Below are 18,386 nucleotides of genomic sequence, written 5' to 3' on the forward strand. Positions count from 1 at the left end.
ATTTACATTGTATTGTAAATGTTACTTTAAGAAAATATATATAATATAACATCATTTGAATGGTGGAGAAGTTTTTGCACTTAGTCCTTTGTTTTCGCAGCTTCCACGCAGTCAAGTCACTGGATAGAGGTGTATCTAAGTCTTCTAGACCATCATTTCGGGATATCCTCACTGAAGACCAAAGAGTCATTACTATGAAGGAGATAGTGGATCTAATTGAAAAGGGACTTATGAAAATCTTTTGAAGGAGGTAACTGATTGCTACCAAATATCATGATACATGAGAATGAGAAGCTTTTTGAAGAACTATGCAATCCATAAAAGGAGACGCTAGTCATTAAACTCCTTGGGAAGAACATGGGTTATCATTTGATGAAGAATAGGTTGAAGAAGATCTTGAAATTTATCGGAGGTTTTGAGATCATGGACGTTGACAATGGTATCTTTATGGTCAAGTGCGATATGCTCACAGAAAGGGAGAAATTTGTGTCTGGAGGTCCGTGGATGTTATTCGACCAGTATTTTGCAATGGCTCGATGGACTTCAGGCTTTGCATCTCCTCTCGCAAAGGTGCACAAAACTCCGGTTTGGATTCGATTTCCAGGGCTTAACTTATTGTATTATGATGAAAGTGTCCTTGATTTAGCATATGTTGTGGGTACTCATGTTAAGGTAGATACTAACACTTTGAATGTAGAGAGGGGAGGGTTTGCAAGAATTTGCGTGGAGATTGATCTGACTTTGCCAGTTATCAAAAATGTCAAAGTTAATGGTCACTAGCACAACGTTCAATATGAAGGTATTCATATTATTTGCTCCAGTTGTGGTTTTTATGGACATCACACTTATGATTGCAAGAAAACACTAGATAATATGACGCAGTCTATCGTTCCTACGGTGGCACAATCAAGAGGTACGCCAAAAAATGATATTGTCCATGAGCAAAAACTAACAGAATTATATCAGGAAATGAGCAATGATAGCGTCGAAATTATAACAAAATAATCTAGAGAAATAAATGCAATTAATGGTGATTGACTGGTGGTGCGGAGGAAAAATCAAACAAAAAAGTCAATTTTGGTCAGGGGAAATCTTTATCCAATAATGCGCCTAGAGATCCAGGGAGAGCTCTAAAATCAAGGGGATTGACGCTTCCTTAAAAGGAATAAGCGTTGACAGCAAAATTATTGGACCCAATCAACTTGATGCAGTTTCTAAGAAAAGATTATTTGATAAGAGTGGACTCACCCCAGGTGCGTGTCAGCCGACATATAGAAGGGAGCCACGTGCCAAGGCCAAGTTTTCCATTTTGAAACCACGTCTTGCCATTAGTGGACCTTCGCACAAAACTAGGCCAATTTGTAATTCTTCCCCAACACAAACGGTGTGTCTAGCACTACTATATACACATTCATCGTTCCTAGAGTAAAATTGGGTTTTGAGACCATCACACGATACAAAACTCCACATTTTGAACTAATAGCAAGTCAAAAAGATGGAAATAACAATGCGTTATGGATGAGGGTGTTACTCAAGAAGAGGAAGTTGTTCATGAAACTCTCATTGACTAGGATTTGGCTACATAAATTATCTAATGTTCGGGACTTGCTTTGTCACCTCCATCAACTTGACTAAAAGACACGTGATGGAGTTGATTAGAAAACACTCTTGGAATATCTTAGGAGCCTCTAATAATAAGGCTTAAAGACGCGTGATGAAGTTTATTAGAAAACACTCTTCAACGCTTTTAATCATTATAGAACCACACATTGATTTTCATAAGACCAAACCTTTCTAGGATAGAGCCAGATATGTAGTGTTCACTACGTGGATGCACGTGGTCAATCCATGGTAATTTGGGTGTTAAAGTAGATTGGGAGTAACATTATAACTTTCATGCACGATGTCTTTATGGATAAACTTACCATCAAGCTATCAATGGGAACTTCTTATTGGTATGTAACTGGAATTTATGCTAGTCTCGTGTACACTTATCTTATTGACCTATGGCTCCACCTCATTGACTGAAGGAACACTTTTGGTTGTCCTTGGATGATGATTGAAGACTTTAACGACATCATTCATCCGAGTGAACAAAAAGGAGGTAATTTTAATCATTCAATGGCAATTGTTTTGTTGAATGTAATTGATAAATGTAATTTTGTTGAATTAGACATCACTGGTAGTTGTAATTTACCTGAGTGTTTCGCACACTTGAAATACAACAGAATCGCCATCGATCTTTATTTATTCCAAAAGAAAGGAAAAATATCGATAAAACCCACGAAGAAAAGAAAAAAAGGTATGGTCGTCACAACCAATAGCAGATTTGGGAGTCGGTTATGTAAGGGGAAGGTATTAACATCCCTCACATCCATTGTACTCAACGGAAACCATTTTGATCATTTTGCATACACAGATGTTAACTAGAAGTTACTTGCGATTACTGATTTATTATCTGATGTTTAAAAGGTTTTAATTTATGGAAAAAATAAGTTTTTAATTAATGTGCTTGCAAAGATTTTAAAGTCTTGTTCCTACGTATTCTCATGGTGCAATGAGAAAATCAGAGCTTCGTAGTTCGTGGTAGAAAATAAGTGCTTGTTAGTTGATTTTATTGAACGATGTTAAGGTGCGCTTTAGAAGTTAATAGTTGTTTGTGTTGCTCGCACATGGGAGGCTAAAACGTTCGTTTGTATTGCGATAGAACATATATAACATGTTTGCTTGTGAAAAGTTTTGTATTGACGTTTGTTCTAAAGAGAAAATAGAGTTTAATGTGTTGAGATTGTTTTTAGTGTGAAGACAAGTATTCAGACAAAAAGCTCTACAGCAGTATCTGAACACTCGGGAAAGAAGAAGGTTTACACCTAATCAATCCTTTTTCTTCTAAATTATTGTGAAAAATATGGTGAATTAAGTTAAGGTTCACTAATAGAAGACAATTATTCACACATAAAGCTTTATACCAGTGTCCAAATAATCGGGGAAGGATGAGGTCTACACCTAATTAATCATTTTTCTTCTATTGGAGAACCAACCTGATTCATTTGATTATCTTGTTTTAATACGGAAGACGAAGGTTTGAGCATGGAGCTCTACAACAGTGTCTGACCACTCAGGGAGAGAGAAGGTCTACACTCACTCAAGCTTTTTTCCTTCAAGTTTTTGTGAAAAGGTTTTGAATAATGACATAAAATAAAAGAAAGCAGTGTAGCGGACAACGTCGATAGGTTCAGTGCCAAAATATGAATAAAGGATGCAATAATGGTGGTGCAATAACGACCAAGAAAATGGTATGCAAGAAATGCACCGAGCAAAGGGGGTAAGGTAGTTGTTCCAAACCAGATGTTGACGTTCTTGGTTGTGGTTAAGGTGGATTTGAGCGCAGATGATTCTGTAGACCTTACGGATGAAACCCCAACGAAGTTGATTCTCTATGATGTTGAGACCTGGGTAGAGGGTTTCTCCTGATTCGATGTCGAACTCTTGATCATTTTTCACAGTTATGTAGCCTCGCTTGTCCTTCTACGATTGTGACTACTAAGCAAACCTCATCATCTTCGTCTTGATTTGCTCAATTCCTCTTCTTCCTTCTTCTTCTTTTTTCAGTTCAATTTTTATTGCATAATTGTTGTTATGTTGATTTGTTGTTGTTGCTAATTGAATATGATTGGTTATTAATTGGATTTTGAAATGAGAAATTTGCACTTCGCATGCAATGTGTTCGACAAAACTGCTTAACCAAAATTCTCCTATTTTCTTATTTTTGCTTTGCTGTTTTTTGCTACTTGAATTATGATTTTTTTTTATTGAGTTGATATTGTTTTATTTTGAACTATTGAAGGTGATGATGATAATGGAAGGAGTTGTAGATGTTGGTAATGATAGTGAATATGGAGAAGAAGAGAAATTGTGGTAGTGATGTGGCTGAATCTTGATGAATTGGTGAAGATGATGGTGAGATCATATTAAGCTGGATTAGTTTGAAGAATATAGAAGGGTGAGGGTTTTTAATATTATGGATTAATGGAGTGAATGTGGTGAAGATTTGATGAAAATTGGTGAATGAGTTTGTAAATTATGATTTTGGTATTGATGGAGATTTTTTAATTAGTGAAGATGATGGATGAAGGTTCAGTGATTTTTGGTGAATTAAGATTAGCCTTTTATGATGATGAGTAAAGTTTAAATAAGAATGAAATGGAGGGAAAGGTGGTTAAGGTGCGGTCGTTCATGGTCATTGGATTGTGATCCATGTGATAGGCTTAAGACAAGATGAGGTTGAATTTCCAAGTTAGTTGGAGATTGTGTTAGTTTGAGTGATTAAGGTTGTTAGATGTAGCTATGATAGTTAGAGGTGGTTATGAAATGAAATATAAATTTTAAAAATTTGTGTTTGTATAAAGTGAAATGTAAATTCAATTTGGTTTACTTGAGATTGCATTTCATTTGGTTTACTTGGAATTGCACTTTATTTGGTTTACTTGAAATTGCATTTCATTTGATTTTAATTTGTTAGAAATGAAATGTAAATTCAAATATCATGTAAACGCAAATGTGTAGTAAATTCAAATTGAAATACAAACTTGAAATGTAAATGCAAATTGTTAATTTAGTTGTAATATGTAAATAGATGTGAAATTCAAGGATGTGATGCAAATTGGAATTAAAATGTGTTTTCTATACTTAACTTGAAATATGAATTTGGCTTATAGTATGAATTGAAATTAAAACAAAAAACAAATCAATTTAAAAAACAAAAAGGAACAAATAATTGGAAAAAAAACATATTGGCCATGGATTAAAAATGAAGTTTTGACTTTTTGAAATAAGACTAATAAAAATGCAATTTGTTTTATTTTATTTTAATTTGCATCCTATTCTTATTTTTACTCCAAATTCCATTAAAGTATTTAGAACAAAATTAAGTAATAAGACACAAATCAATTTTAAACCATAAACCTAGAAAAAACCATTAATTTAAATCAAAACAATGCAAATGAGATGACAATAAAAGTCAACAAAGTCAAACTTTGACTTTTGACATCCATCCCAAAAGTATGTTGGTGAAAGATAATGATGCGGGTGGATTCTTGAATGGAGAACTAATTACAAAAAGTCAACTCTTGGACTATTTACCTCTAATTTTGAATCATAATTGACACTTATGATTTTCAAAGACACATGAAATTATGTGATCTCGACTCTTCATCTATCCGGGAATCTGAATAATGCAATAAAATGAATGATGGAATGTATTATCAAATGAAATTATCATGCCATACTGATGCAAATGAAAAAAATCAGGGTAAAATTTAGTGTATGACATGTATCAAAAGTCTATAGAAGAACTAATTAAATTGGGATATCATAACACCAAATTTTTTCATACTAAGACGGTAATTTGGGGGAAGAGAAATAAAGCCCATGACATTCATCTTCTCAATGGTGTTGGTGCAAAGATGACACTATACTTAGGGAAGAAGAACAAACTTTTTAAAGGTGTTTTTTGCCCTACATCTCCTATACTCCTCGCTAGTATGGGTGACTTAACAATGGCTCTGATCCACACTAAAGAAGCCTAACACTCTTTTACTCAACAGATGACGATGGAAGAAGTTACTTATGCACTGAATCAAATGCACTATTTCAAGGCGCGTGGCCTTGATGGGTTCCAAGCTATTTTCTTTAAAGAGTTTTGGTATATAGTTGGATATGATGTTGTTCAATTTATAGCAAATGCTTTTGTGACATGTAGCTTTTACTCATCTCTTTCTGATACTCTTATCGTATTAATTTCTAAGGTAGATTGTCCCCCAAAATTTTAAGGAATTCAGGCTCATTAGCTTGTGCAACACTGTTTATAAGCTTATTACAAAGATTATGGTTAACAAATTATGTCATTATCTATATCAGATAGTTGGACCCTTCTAGAGTAGTTTTTTGTCTGGTAAAAGAACAACTGATAATGCCATTATCCTCCAAGAAGCAATTCATTCTATGCGTAAATCTAAAAATAAAAAAGTTGACATGATGTTTAAAATAGACCTTGAAAAGGTCTATGATCATGTTAATTGGGATTTCTTGTAATTTTGTTTGAAGCAAAATAGTTTTCCTTCCGTTACTATAAAGTTAATCATGCATTGTGTAACTAGCTCCTATATGTCTATTCTTTCAAAATGGGAGACGACTACCAAAATTTGTTTCGACTAGAGGATTATGACAAGGTGACCCCCTTTCACCCTATCTCTTCGTTATTTGCATGGATTCTTGTCACATACAATCATTGGGGCATTCGATGAAGGCCAGTGGAAACCAGCATGATTATCTCGCAATAGACCCCCCTATGGCATTTATGTTTTGCTGATGATGTTCTGTTTTATTAAGGTTTCTAACTCTCAAAGATATATCATTTCTGATATCTTAAGGCGATTTTCCATGTTTTATGGCCTTAAAGTGATTGTTGCTAAATCAAATGTGTTCTTTTCTGGTACAACTAAAAGGAGTAAAATGGATTTAATTGTCTCCAACACATGTATCAAGCAAACTCTTACTCTAGAGAAATACTTGGGTTTCCTTATGTTCCATGGTCATCTTCAACGCAAGTACTTTGAGTTCTAAAGGATAAAATCAGCCAGAGGTTAACATTTTTGCAACATAAACTGTTAATCAAGGTTGGTCATTTGACTATGGTTAGGCATCACCTGAACTCCATCCCAAATTATTATATGCAAGTGGCTTGGTTACCTAAACCAACTTTTGAATTTATTGATTGAATGGCCAATAATGTTTTATGAAAATGAAGTTCAAACTCTGGTGTGTATATCGTTGGCTGGAATAAAATCACTAAGCGCAAAGAGTTTGGTGGTCTTGGGATTCAGAAAGCAAGAGAGGTCAAAATTTCTATGCTGGGTAAGATGGTTTGGGGTCTCCATCGAGATTATGATTCTCTATAGATCCATGTTTTGAAGCATAAGTACATCAGTGAGGAAATGTTCCTTAATATGAAAAAGAATCTAAGATCACTTGCTTGAAATGCAATTATGAAAGCTCTCTTTGCACTTAAAGATGACTTTGAATTTAGATTGGAGGATGTGAACTCCATTTTTTGGTTTTCCAATTGGTTAGGGGTGGGGAAATTAGCGAAAAAGGTTCTCTATGTGGATATCCATAATATGGAAATGCGAGTGAATGATGCATACTTGGATGAGAAATAGAACTTCAATTCATATGGAAGCATTGAAAGATTAACGACAAAACGAGTTGCTAAGGGCTATAATCAGATAGAGGGATTAAATTACTCTGATACTTATTTACATGTTGCAAATCTCAATATAGTCAGACTCGTAATAGCTCTTGCATTAATACATAAATGGAACTCGCATCAGCTTGATGTAAATAATATTTTTTACATGGTGAGTTAAATGAAGATGTTTAATGATAGTTCCACCTGGTGTTACATCCTCTAAGCCAAACCAAATACGAAAATTGATCAAATACGTATATGCACTTAAGCAGGCTAGTAGACAATGGTCTATGAGAAGTTAAATATTTTATTCATCATAGTTACAAACAACTTAACTCTAACCATTCATTGTTTGTTAAGAATAAAGATTCAAAATTCACAATTCTATTTGACTATGTTGATAATGTAATTTTAGCATGGAATTCTCTTTATGAATTTCAAGCCATCAAAGAAGCTCTCAACTTTCAAAATAATGGATCTTGACACTCTTAAATATTTCTTAGATTTAGAAGTAACTCATTCTAAATTTGTTATTTCACTTTGCCAAAGGAAATACTTCATTGATCTTCTAGTACCTTCAAGATTGGTTGGCTCAAAACCAATTTCCAATTCATCTTATTCGTCAATCAAGTTGCACAATGACAACTTTGATCCATATGAAGACATACCGTCCTATAGAAGGTTGATTGTAAGGCTCATTTATCTCAATACCACCAAATTCGATATTACACATATCACTCAATAATAAAGTCAACTTTTGTCTAAACCTTATATTGTTCGATATAATATTGATGCTTGTAGTGTTTTGAGATACCTCAAGTGTTGTCCTCACAAAAGCTCATTTTTTCTAGAAATTATTTACTTCGTCTTCTTGGATTATCTGATACTAATTAGGTAGCTTGTATAGATACAAAAAGATTAATTTCAAGTTCTTGCTTCTTCACTGGAACATCACTTATTGGAGAACAAAGAAGCAAAACACAATTTTCAGGTCATCTTCTATAGCAGAATATTGAGCTTTGATTGTTATAACATATAAACTTTAATAAATATTGTATTTGTTACGTGACTTACAAATAAGTTATGTCAAACTTGGGTATTTTGCATATAACAATCAATCATCTTTTACATGAAAGAACAAATCATTTGAAGCTTGATAGTTACCTTGTAAGAGAAAAATTCCAAGCTGGATTTTTTTTACCAAATCCCTATTACATAAGTCTTTTTCATTTCTGATGTCCAAGTTAAATTTGATCTAATATGTATCAAGATCCAACACGTGGGAGAATATTAAAAAATATAAAACTATTAGAGAAAATGTAAGAAAGAGTTAGAGAGTTACATAACTTTAAAATTTAAAGTTAACTAATTAATTAATTTATCAGATTATAATTCAATAATTCAATAAGTATGTAACACAATATCTATGAATATTCAGCAGAACCATTTGTTATTTCTTATTTTGAGTTCATTTAATTTCATGTATCAACCTCAAAATTCATAATGTAACTATATAAATATTTGAAATATGCTAGAATCAAATATCCACCACAAATCAAATCAAATACATAAAACAAACCAAAAAATAATTTAAAATCATAATAAAATGAAATATCAAAACAAAATGAAATATCAAAACAAAAACAAGTAGACTATTTGAAGAATTCTTCTACACGTCAAATATGTTTTATATTTTGAAATTCACATTGACTAAGTGATAATTATATAAAAAAAGATATTTTTTTAATTTCACATTGACCAAGTGATAATTATATAAAAAAATATTTTTGAGATTCACATTGACCAGGTGATAATTATATAATTACTTTTTGAAATTCACATTCACCAAGTGATAATTATATATAAAAAAATATATTTTTACTTGTATAAAATATTTTGTTGCTGAAATCAAAATTTAAATAATAGACTAGTGAAAAACATTCAAATCACAGTCAATACAAAATCAATTACACAATATTAATGCTTGACCACAAAATCAGTTACTAATATATTTTTAGAAAAACAACACTAAAAACAGCTAGAAAAAAAAAGATTGGATGGTTGCTAAATTCCCACACAAGAAAACACAACAAAAAAAAAAACAAGAACTGATAAATATAAAAAAAAATGGAAAAAATTAATTACAAAAACAAATTGACAGCAAAAAGAAAGAAGCAGTACCATTGATTACGACTCGTCAAAAATAACATCCCCAAAACGACACCGCATAACCACGCCTTTAAATTCTCTCAACCAATCACAACAACGCAAATTCTCTCGTTACGCACTTCGCCCCCTTCTCGTTTCTCTCTGCATTTTCCCTCGCTTTTCAATTTTCCCGGAGAAAATGAGAGAAATCCTCCACATCCAGGGTGGGCAGTGCGGTAACCAAATCGGAGCCAAATTCTGGGAGGTTATCTGCAACGAGCACGGCATTGATCATACCGGACAATACAGCGGCGATTCCGATCTTCAGCTTGAGCGCATAAATGTTTATTACAATGAGTCTGGTAGCGGAAGGTACGTTCCACGCGCCGTCCTCATGGATCTTGAGCCTGGCACCATGGATTCCCTTAGATCCGGACCGTTCGGTCAGATCTTCCGACCTGATAACTTCGTTTTCGGACAGTCCGGTGCCGGTAATAACTGGGCGAAAGGTCATTACACAGAGGGAGCTGAACTTATCGATTCCGTTTTGGATGTTGTGAGGAAGGAGGCCGAGAATTGCGATTGTTTGCAGGGTATCAATAATTCAATATCTATTTCCGTTCTTTTTTTTTAATTATTATTGGGGTTGGATTGGATTGTAGTTTATGTGTTTATGAAAATTGTAATGTGTGAACAGGATTTCAAGTGTGTCATTCATTGGGAGGTGGAACGGGTTCTGGAATGGGAACGCTTCTTATTTCGAAGATTAGGGAAGAGTATCCCGATAGAATGATGTTGACGTTCTCTGTTTTTCCTTCACCCAAGGTGTCTGATACAGTTGTTGAGCCTTACAATGCCACACTTTCGGTGCATCAGCTTGTTGAAAATGCGGACGAATGTATGGTTTTGGACAATGAGGCTCTTTATGATATATGTTTCCGTACATTGAAGCTCGCCACACCAACTTGTAAATTCTTATTCCTTTCCTCTGTTTGAAAATTGAATTTTACTGCAGATTCTGCATTTTATGATATCATTGTAATATTTTAGTTTTTTTTTGTCGTATTTACTATTAGATGATTTGATTAGATAATGATTGACAAACATGAGAGAACATGTTTTTTTTTATATCTTCTGTAGGAAGAATAGGTCAGGGTTGATCATTTTTTAAGGTAACTGTTTGATATTGCAATTGCAATGAAAAGTAAAAAGAAAGGCATAGAGTGAAAGTGGTAAATTTGGTATCGTTGAAAAGTTAACATTAACCAGAAAAGAGCAAAGTAGATGTTGGTTTGTTATTTCTGCTTTTTTTTAATGGTAATGCTGGTATTGTCATTATTAGCTAAAGATAAAGTGTTGTGTTAATTTATACTAATTGATATAGTGATGTAGTTGGTTTTTAAATTTACAATTTAAATTAGGATTATAATCATCGGAGGATTGTAGTGGGTTTAATTAGGCCTTGTATGATCTCCCTCGTAACTGGTGGTTATGATTGTTGAAATTCTGTAATCATTTGGTTTTTGAGTCTCTTTTTGCATATAGTGTATAATGTATTACTATCATTTTAGTTGCATGTTCCTTTTTAAATTTTTGCTATTTTTTATCGCAGTTGGTGACCTTAACCACCTCATTTCGGCTACCATGAGTGGAGTTACTTGTTGTCTGCGTTTCCCTGGGCAGCTGAACTCTGATCTTAGAAAGCTTGCTGTTAACCTTATCCCCTTCCCCCGTCTCCATTTCTTTATGGTCGGGTTTGCACCTTTGACATCAAGAGGATCCCAGCAGTACCGCAACTTGTCTGTGCCTGAATTGACTCAGCAGATGTGGGATGCTAAGAATATGATGTGCGCTGCAGATCCACGCCACGGTCGTTATTTGACTGCTTCAGCAATGTTCCGGGGTAAGATGAGCACCAAGGAGGTAGACGAGCAGATGATTAATGTACAGAACAAAAACTCTTCATACTTTGTGGAATGGATACCCAACAATGTCAAGTCTAGTGTTTGTGATATACCACCAACTGGTCTTAAGATGGCATCCACTTTCGTTGGAAATTCAACATCCATTCAAGAGATGTTCAGGAGAGTTAGCGAGCAGTTCACGGCTATGTTCAGGCGTAAGGCTTTCTTGCATTGGTACACTGGTGAGGGAATGGATGAAATGGAGTTCACCGAGGCTGAGAGTAACATGAATGATTTGGTGGCAGAGTACCAGCAATACCAGGATGCTACTGTTGATGAGGAAGAGTATGAGGAGGAGGAAGATGAACTTGGCGCTTAAGGCCTCTCTCTGAATTGTCAAAGTTGTTTCAAACTGCAATTTCAAATGGCTTTTGACATGTTTAATTTGTTGAGTATTCAAAATTCATTGATTTGTTCATGTGGTGTTGTATTAAATTGATCTCATTGTATAAGCTGGGTTTTGTGATAATGGTTCTGATGATATTAAATTATTGAATGTTTGACTAGGTAGCTTATTATACATACAAGTTCCCTATTCAAGTTTTTCCCTTTTGCCTTTTGTGTCGATATGTCAATTATGATGGGTTGGGGCTCGGAATTAAATGCAAATTCATACTACTTTTGTCACTATCATTTAGGTCAGGCTAACAAATGCATTGAATATTCTTATTTTCTTTTAGAAACTATTTTTTAAACTCTTAAAAGAATGTGTGTCTTTGAGATATATGTTAACATTTTTCTTATCATTTTTATTTATTAATATATCTATCTTTAGGTATGTAGTGGAGATGAGTACAAAGAAATTAAAAAATATATAAGAATTATCATTTTACTTATTTTGATATTTTAAATGGATATACAGAATGTTAGATGGAATAGTAAGAAATGTCGTTCACAAGTCTGTTTCTTTTTTTTTGTAAGGTATGTTTGGTAGAGTAGAAAAAGGAAAGAAAGAAATAGGTGAGGGAGAAGTTGATGAGAGATTGATAACTTTTCTTTTCTTTAAGGAAGAAGAGAAATTAAAAAGAGAGATTAAAAAAGAGTGAGTCCACCTTTTATATTTCTCTTCAATTATGAAAAGAAAGAAAATCAGAAGAAACAAATTAAAAAAGAAAAGTGACTATTTTGCCCTTTAAATTATAAATATATAGATTTTTAAATTATTTATATAAGGGTGTTATAGTACTTTTATTAATATACAACACTTCTTTCTTTTCTATTTCTTCTCCCTTTCTCTTAAACCAGAAAATATCTCAAATCTACTTTATTTTTCATCCTTTTCTCTCTTCTTACACTCTCCATTATCTATTTCTTTCTCCATAACTTCTCTTTCAAACCAACCACTAATGAAAGAATCACATTCAATATATATATATATATATATATATATATATATATATATATATATATATATATATATATATATTAAATTAGCTATCAATACTTAAAAATTTGTCTTTTTTTTTTATGTTAAACATGTAAAATAGTTTGCGTGTAGTCGGGTTTATTTATTTATTTTATTTATAATTAAAATGACAATACTCACGTAATTTTGGATAGAGTTTTCACCAAACCATTACATAACATGAAAAAAGAAGAAATAACTTTAAGGGAATGCTAACTTGTGCCCTAAGAGAAAAAGATAAGAAACTCATTTATAGAAAATTTGTATTGGAAAAAACAATTAAAAGATTAATTTTATATTTTTATTAAAATCAACACACAATTTCCAACACAAATTACTTTTATTTTAAATATATTTTTCTACGTTATTATTTTGATTTTATTGTTATGTTTTTGATTTTATTTTAAATTGTTAATATTATAGTTTTTAATAGTTTTTAAAATTAGAAAAAATCATAAAGTATCTCTCTCCTATCCAATCACCATGTGACACTTAGCTTTATTTATTTATTTGTGTTTGAGAATCAAGAGTTGTGTCGTCATCTGAATCTTTATATGATTTTGTTTGTGTTTGAGAATAGTAAGCAAATGATCCAAGAGCGATTTATTTGCATCTGATTGTCTATTCATGGTTACCCAGTTAGCAATTCAGTTCATTTACAAAATGTTTGCATTTTATACTTGTCACAACATGCATTTCATTTTGTATAATGCTTGAAATACCAGCCAAATTAAAATTTCGGATCTACAGACAACCCAAATGAATCGATTTTCAATTGTACATCGAATTAGCGGGCGAAAATTTTTAAAATTTAATTTGCAAACGTTAGTTTTATTAATCTACGTTTCACATATGTTAACCTGGCATGCTCATTTTAATTTATCGACTACTTTTTCGATCGCATTTTAAATCAGTCTGAGTCTTTTAACCAGTCATTTTTTATTTCAAACTCTGATCAAATCTCGTATATTTTCAAAAAGTTTATTTCACTTTGATCATTTTAATGCGTTCAATTTATTTTTCATGCATTTTGCACCCGATTTTAATTCAATTTTTGTCCAATTATTTTTGTTCTTTTGCCAAAAATAATCGAAAGAATTATTTAGAATTTTATATATTTCATTTTGATTTTAATTTGTGTTTGTGTATTTTTAATTTAATTAGTGAAGATAAAATAATTATTTTTTAAAATAAAATGACCAATCACACGGTGACACTTGTCATTATTTTATTTTTAAATTTTATTTAAATTAGAACCATGAAAAAAAGTGACATGTGGCTTAAGATTAGATATTTTCCTCCTTTTTATTTTCCTTCACAAGGTTTTGTTTTAAAATTCAGAAACTTTTTCTCTCCTTGCACTTACCTTCTTCTTCTTTTTTTCCCATTTTTTGGTTTATTTTGTTTTCTTCTTCCTCTCGTATCTCAATCTCTCTGTTCATTCTTCACTCCACAAACATCTTCTACATACTACACAAACACAAAACTTCCATTCATAAACCTCTATAATATTAATTAAAGAGAAATTTTATAAAAATGTGAGTAGAAAGAAAAATCTGAAAGAGGATCCTTTACAAAAGTTGATTACCATCACCCACCTCACACTCAACCTCCAAAAAAAAAAACACTACAACTTTATCCACCTTCAACAAACTTTATCTCACCATATTTCCCTCTCCACCACCACCACCACCAAATAACGCTCTCCCCTTTCTCACACTCAGCAACGTTTTAAACATCTGAAACTCTCTCCCTTCCTCTTTCACCCTCACTCCGACGACTCAGCTTTACCCACACAATTTCGCCTCCCTTTCAGGGTCACCCTCACGCAAAACACACTCCCTCTCAACTCTGATTCACTCATCGATGAAACTCCTCACTACCACCAACAACTTTGTTCCGGCGACCACCTAAAAAAACCACCAAACACACTTCATGAACTCCCTCCATCCAATGATCTAAACTTATCACTGAAGAAATTTCCTCCGGCGACAAACACACAATCATGACTGGTGGAACTCCCTCCGACCACCTTTAAACTCCTTCATTCACACATGTCTGCATCTCACACATCAAGCAACATCTGTCACCACTTCAACAACTTCACAACTCTGTCAACTTCGCTTTGTTTAAAGCCACACATATCACACCACCATTTTCGAAACCATCTCATAACAACCACCCCTCCTCAACCTTAACTCGCTGTGGATTCTATCATCGCTCTGCCATATTCCACCGTGCCTCCCTCCTTCAACCACCTTTACACATAATCATCACCACCGTCAGATTCAAAGGGGTGAGTAAAGGGAGGAAAAGTTTTGATTTTGTTTCATCAATTGTTGTTGTTGTTCAATAAGGAGAGGGAGTTTTCTTTCTAAGAGAAAAAAATGAAAAGCGAGTTTTACTGGTTCTGAAGCATCATCATGTGCATGAGGGAGAATCTTTTTCTAGCCACATGTCGCCATTTAGTTGGTGTTTGTTTTTTATTTTTATTTTGAAATAAAATTCTAAATCAACCCCTCTCCATGTCACATGTGTACCGTCCCAAAGCCTACTTTTTATTTATTTATTTATTTATTTATTTACTTATTTATTTATTTATTTATTTATTTTTCTTCTCTTCTTAATATTGTCATAAGATTAATTGGAATATATTGACACTGTAAAATTATTTTACACTATCATCTAATTAAAACTATTCATTTTGACATATAAACATGTAATTAAAAATAAATATAATAATAATAATTAAATAATAATAATAATTACTTCTCCATATTTCTCTTTTTCTCTTTCTTATTGCACGTTTCTCTCACTCTCTCATTCTCTTTCTTCTTCCACGTTCTCTCACTCTCTTTATTTCTCATTTCAGTTATTTCTATTATTCTTCCCCCGCTTCATCCATCTATTCAAAATTGATCTTTATACTTTCACAAATTTTATCTCACAAACTATATTTTCAAATCTCTACATACATGATGTTAAACCCTAAACTAATAATATTTTCTTCTTTTTTTATGATTGTGTGACTTTTCAATTTTTTCTTGTTTTTTTTTTAATATTAAATTCAAGTAGAATAATTTATGAACTTCTATTGATTGTTGAAACTTTATAAAATTTAAATCAATGGTAGCTTGAGTTTTAACAAATAATATGGGATTTGATTAAAAGAGAGAGGATAAGTATTGTATTCAATTTTACTAGCTTTACTAGTGCAATATTATTTTTATTATCATGTTTAACAGTTGTGTAAATATTGTTTGTATTATTATAACAGATTCAGAGATGCAAAACATACATGAAGATTCAATCATAGTTAGCTCTGATGACATGCTTGAAAGTGTTGTTGGCATTGATCCTTTCAATAGCAGACTACCAGCAGAGCCTCCCTTACAGCTATACGAAGGAATGGAGTTTGCATCAATTGAAGAGACGAGAATTTACTACACAAGGTATGCTAAGAATAAAAGTTTTAGCTTTCGTATGGGCCGTGTTACTAAATCAAGACCAAATGGTATGATAATAGGTCGGGAATTTCTTTGTTCAAAGGAGGGATTTCAGGAAAAAAAATATGTGAAAGAAGAAAGTAATAGTATTATCATACACGATGAAACAAGGGTAGGATGCAAGACAGTGATGTATTTAAAGAAAAATGGAGAAATATGGATTGTTTCAAGATTTGTAAGGGACCATAATCATGAACTATTTTCTCCTAGAAGTTCACAATTTCTTCGAGTACATAGAAAGAAGACTAATGTGCAAAAAAAACTTATTGATGTATTGCATGATTCTGGTTTAGGCCCTAGTAAAATAAGATTTGTCTTATGTATTGAAAATGGTGGTGTTGATAATGTTAGATTTTGTCTGATAGTGAATGCTTTTATGTAAAGAGATCGTTAATTTTTATTTTATTTTCTTTTTCATGCTCAATCTATAGAAACGATTTATTATATCCTTCTTCATCAATGTTTGCAATAATATAAACACAAAATGCTTAGAATAAATATGTATTAAATATGTCTGGAAAATCAATCAAACGAAGAAATTGGAACGAAAAAGTTATTATGTCAATAAAATGATTTGCTTAGTTTTGCTCAGATTTATGGTTCGAAGAATCAAATATAAATCTTTTCATAAGCATATTAATTAAGGGATATCTTACCTTAATATGACTGCCACGAAAAATATAATGGCAGGAACAAAGGTTTATGAATGTCATAAACAATGTTAATAATTAAGGTTTAAAAAATTACTGCAATAGTGCAAAGGCTTTTGCGCTTTTGGTCGGTATAGTTCGTCGTGACATTAATTGCAATCGTCAATTAACTCTAATTTATGACATTAATTGCAATCGTCAATTGACTCCAATTTATTCTTTAACATAAAAATGGCAAATGACGATGTCGATATAGGTATTTGATGATACCGTTTTGCCTCCATTTTTGCGGTTGCATATAGGCTTTTAAAGCATTGTTGACACTAATTTTTCACCTAAGATGGTTAAAGATGTGATCATGAAAAGATTAGAGGGACCTGCTTTTATTAAATACACAAGTCAAAACTATGTAATCACGGAAATATCGAAGGGAGTTGCTTTTATTATTCATTGTCTATAAAATTTTACTACCGAAAAATATCTAAAAAACTTGTAAATCTCAATCCTTATGATTTGAGTGGACCCCCACCAAGAGCCTCAAAACCACCAAAGAAGTCGAACTTATCCTCTCTCTTTTAATCAAATCCTATAAAGTTTAAACAAATAATATGAAATTTGATTAAAAGAGAGAGGATAAGTTCCACTTCTTTGGTGGTTTTGAGGCTCTTGGTGGGGGTCCACTCAAATCATAAGGATTAAGTTTTACAAGTTTTTTAGATATTTTTCGGTAGTAAAATTTTATAGACAATGAATAATAAAGCAAGTCCCTTCGATATTTCCGTGATCACATCGTTTTGACTTGTGTATTAAATAAAAGCAAGTCCCTCTAGTCTTTTCATGATCACATCTTTAACCATCTTAGCTGCAACGTAGGTGAAAAATTAGTGTTAGCAATGCTTTAAAAGCCTATCTGCAACCGCAAAAATGGAGGCAAAACGGTATCGTCAAATACCTATACCGATATCGTTATTTGCCATTTTATGTTAAAGAATAAATTGGAGTTAATTGACGATTGCAATTAATGTCATAAATTGAAGTTAATTGACGGTTGCAATTAATGTCACGACGCACTATACCGACCAAAATCGCAAAAGCCTTTGCACTATCACAGTCATTTTTTAAATCTTAATTGTTAACATTGTTTATGATATTCATAAACCTTTGTTCATGCAACACATCAATAAGTTTTTATTGCACATTAGTCTTCTTTCTATGTACTCGAAGAAACTGTGAATTTCTAGGAGAAAATAGTTCATGATTATGGTCCCTTACAAATCTTGAAACAATCCATATTTCTTCATTTTTCTTTAAATACAGTATTGCCTTGCATCCTACCCTTGTTTCATAGTGTACGACAATACTATTACTTTTTTCTTTCACATATTTTTTTGCCTGAAATCCCTCCTTTGAACAAAGAAATTCTCGACCTATTATCATAGCATTTGTTCTTGATTTAGTAACACG

General features: G+C 32.5%; 1 protein-coding gene across 1 annotated transcript; it reads left to right on the plus strand.

Annotated features, from left to right (window-relative positions):
* The first annotated feature begins 9,485 nt into the window (after positions 1-9,485).
* Positions 9,486-11,913, plus strand: LOC127108507 (tubulin beta chain). The gene is made up of 3 exons (XM_051045985.1): positions 9,486-9,990; positions 10,095-10,364; positions 11,010-11,913. Exons 1-3 carry the CDS (start codon positions 9,597-9,599, stop codon positions 11,678-11,680), a joined length of 1,335 nt encoding a protein of 444 aa, XP_050901942.1. The 5' UTR covers positions 9,486-9,596; the 3' UTR covers positions 11,681-11,913.
* Positions 11,914-18,386: the final 6,473 nt, after the last annotated feature.

Source organism: Lathyrus oleraceus, chromosome 7 (genome assembly GCF_024323335.1).
Source record: "Lathyrus oleraceus cultivar Zhongwan6 chromosome 7, CAAS_Psat_ZW6_1.0, whole genome shotgun sequence".
In the NCBI taxonomy this organism is placed as follows: Eukaryota; Viridiplantae; Streptophyta; class Magnoliopsida; order Fabales; family Fabaceae; genus Lathyrus; species Lathyrus oleraceus.

Coding starts and splice junctions, on each gene's coding strand:
- LOC127108507 (XM_051045985.1), top strand. CDS start 9,597: ATGAGAGAAATCCTCCACATCCAGGGTGGGCAGTGCGGTAACCAAATC. Junction 9,991..10,094: donor GAATTGCGATTGTTTGCAGG/GTATCAATAATT, acceptor ATGTGTGAACAG/GATTTCAAGTGTGTCATTCA. Junction 10,365..11,009: donor GAAGCTCGCCACACCAACTT/GTAAATTCTTAT, acceptor TTTTTATCGCAG/TTGGTGACCTTAACCACCTC.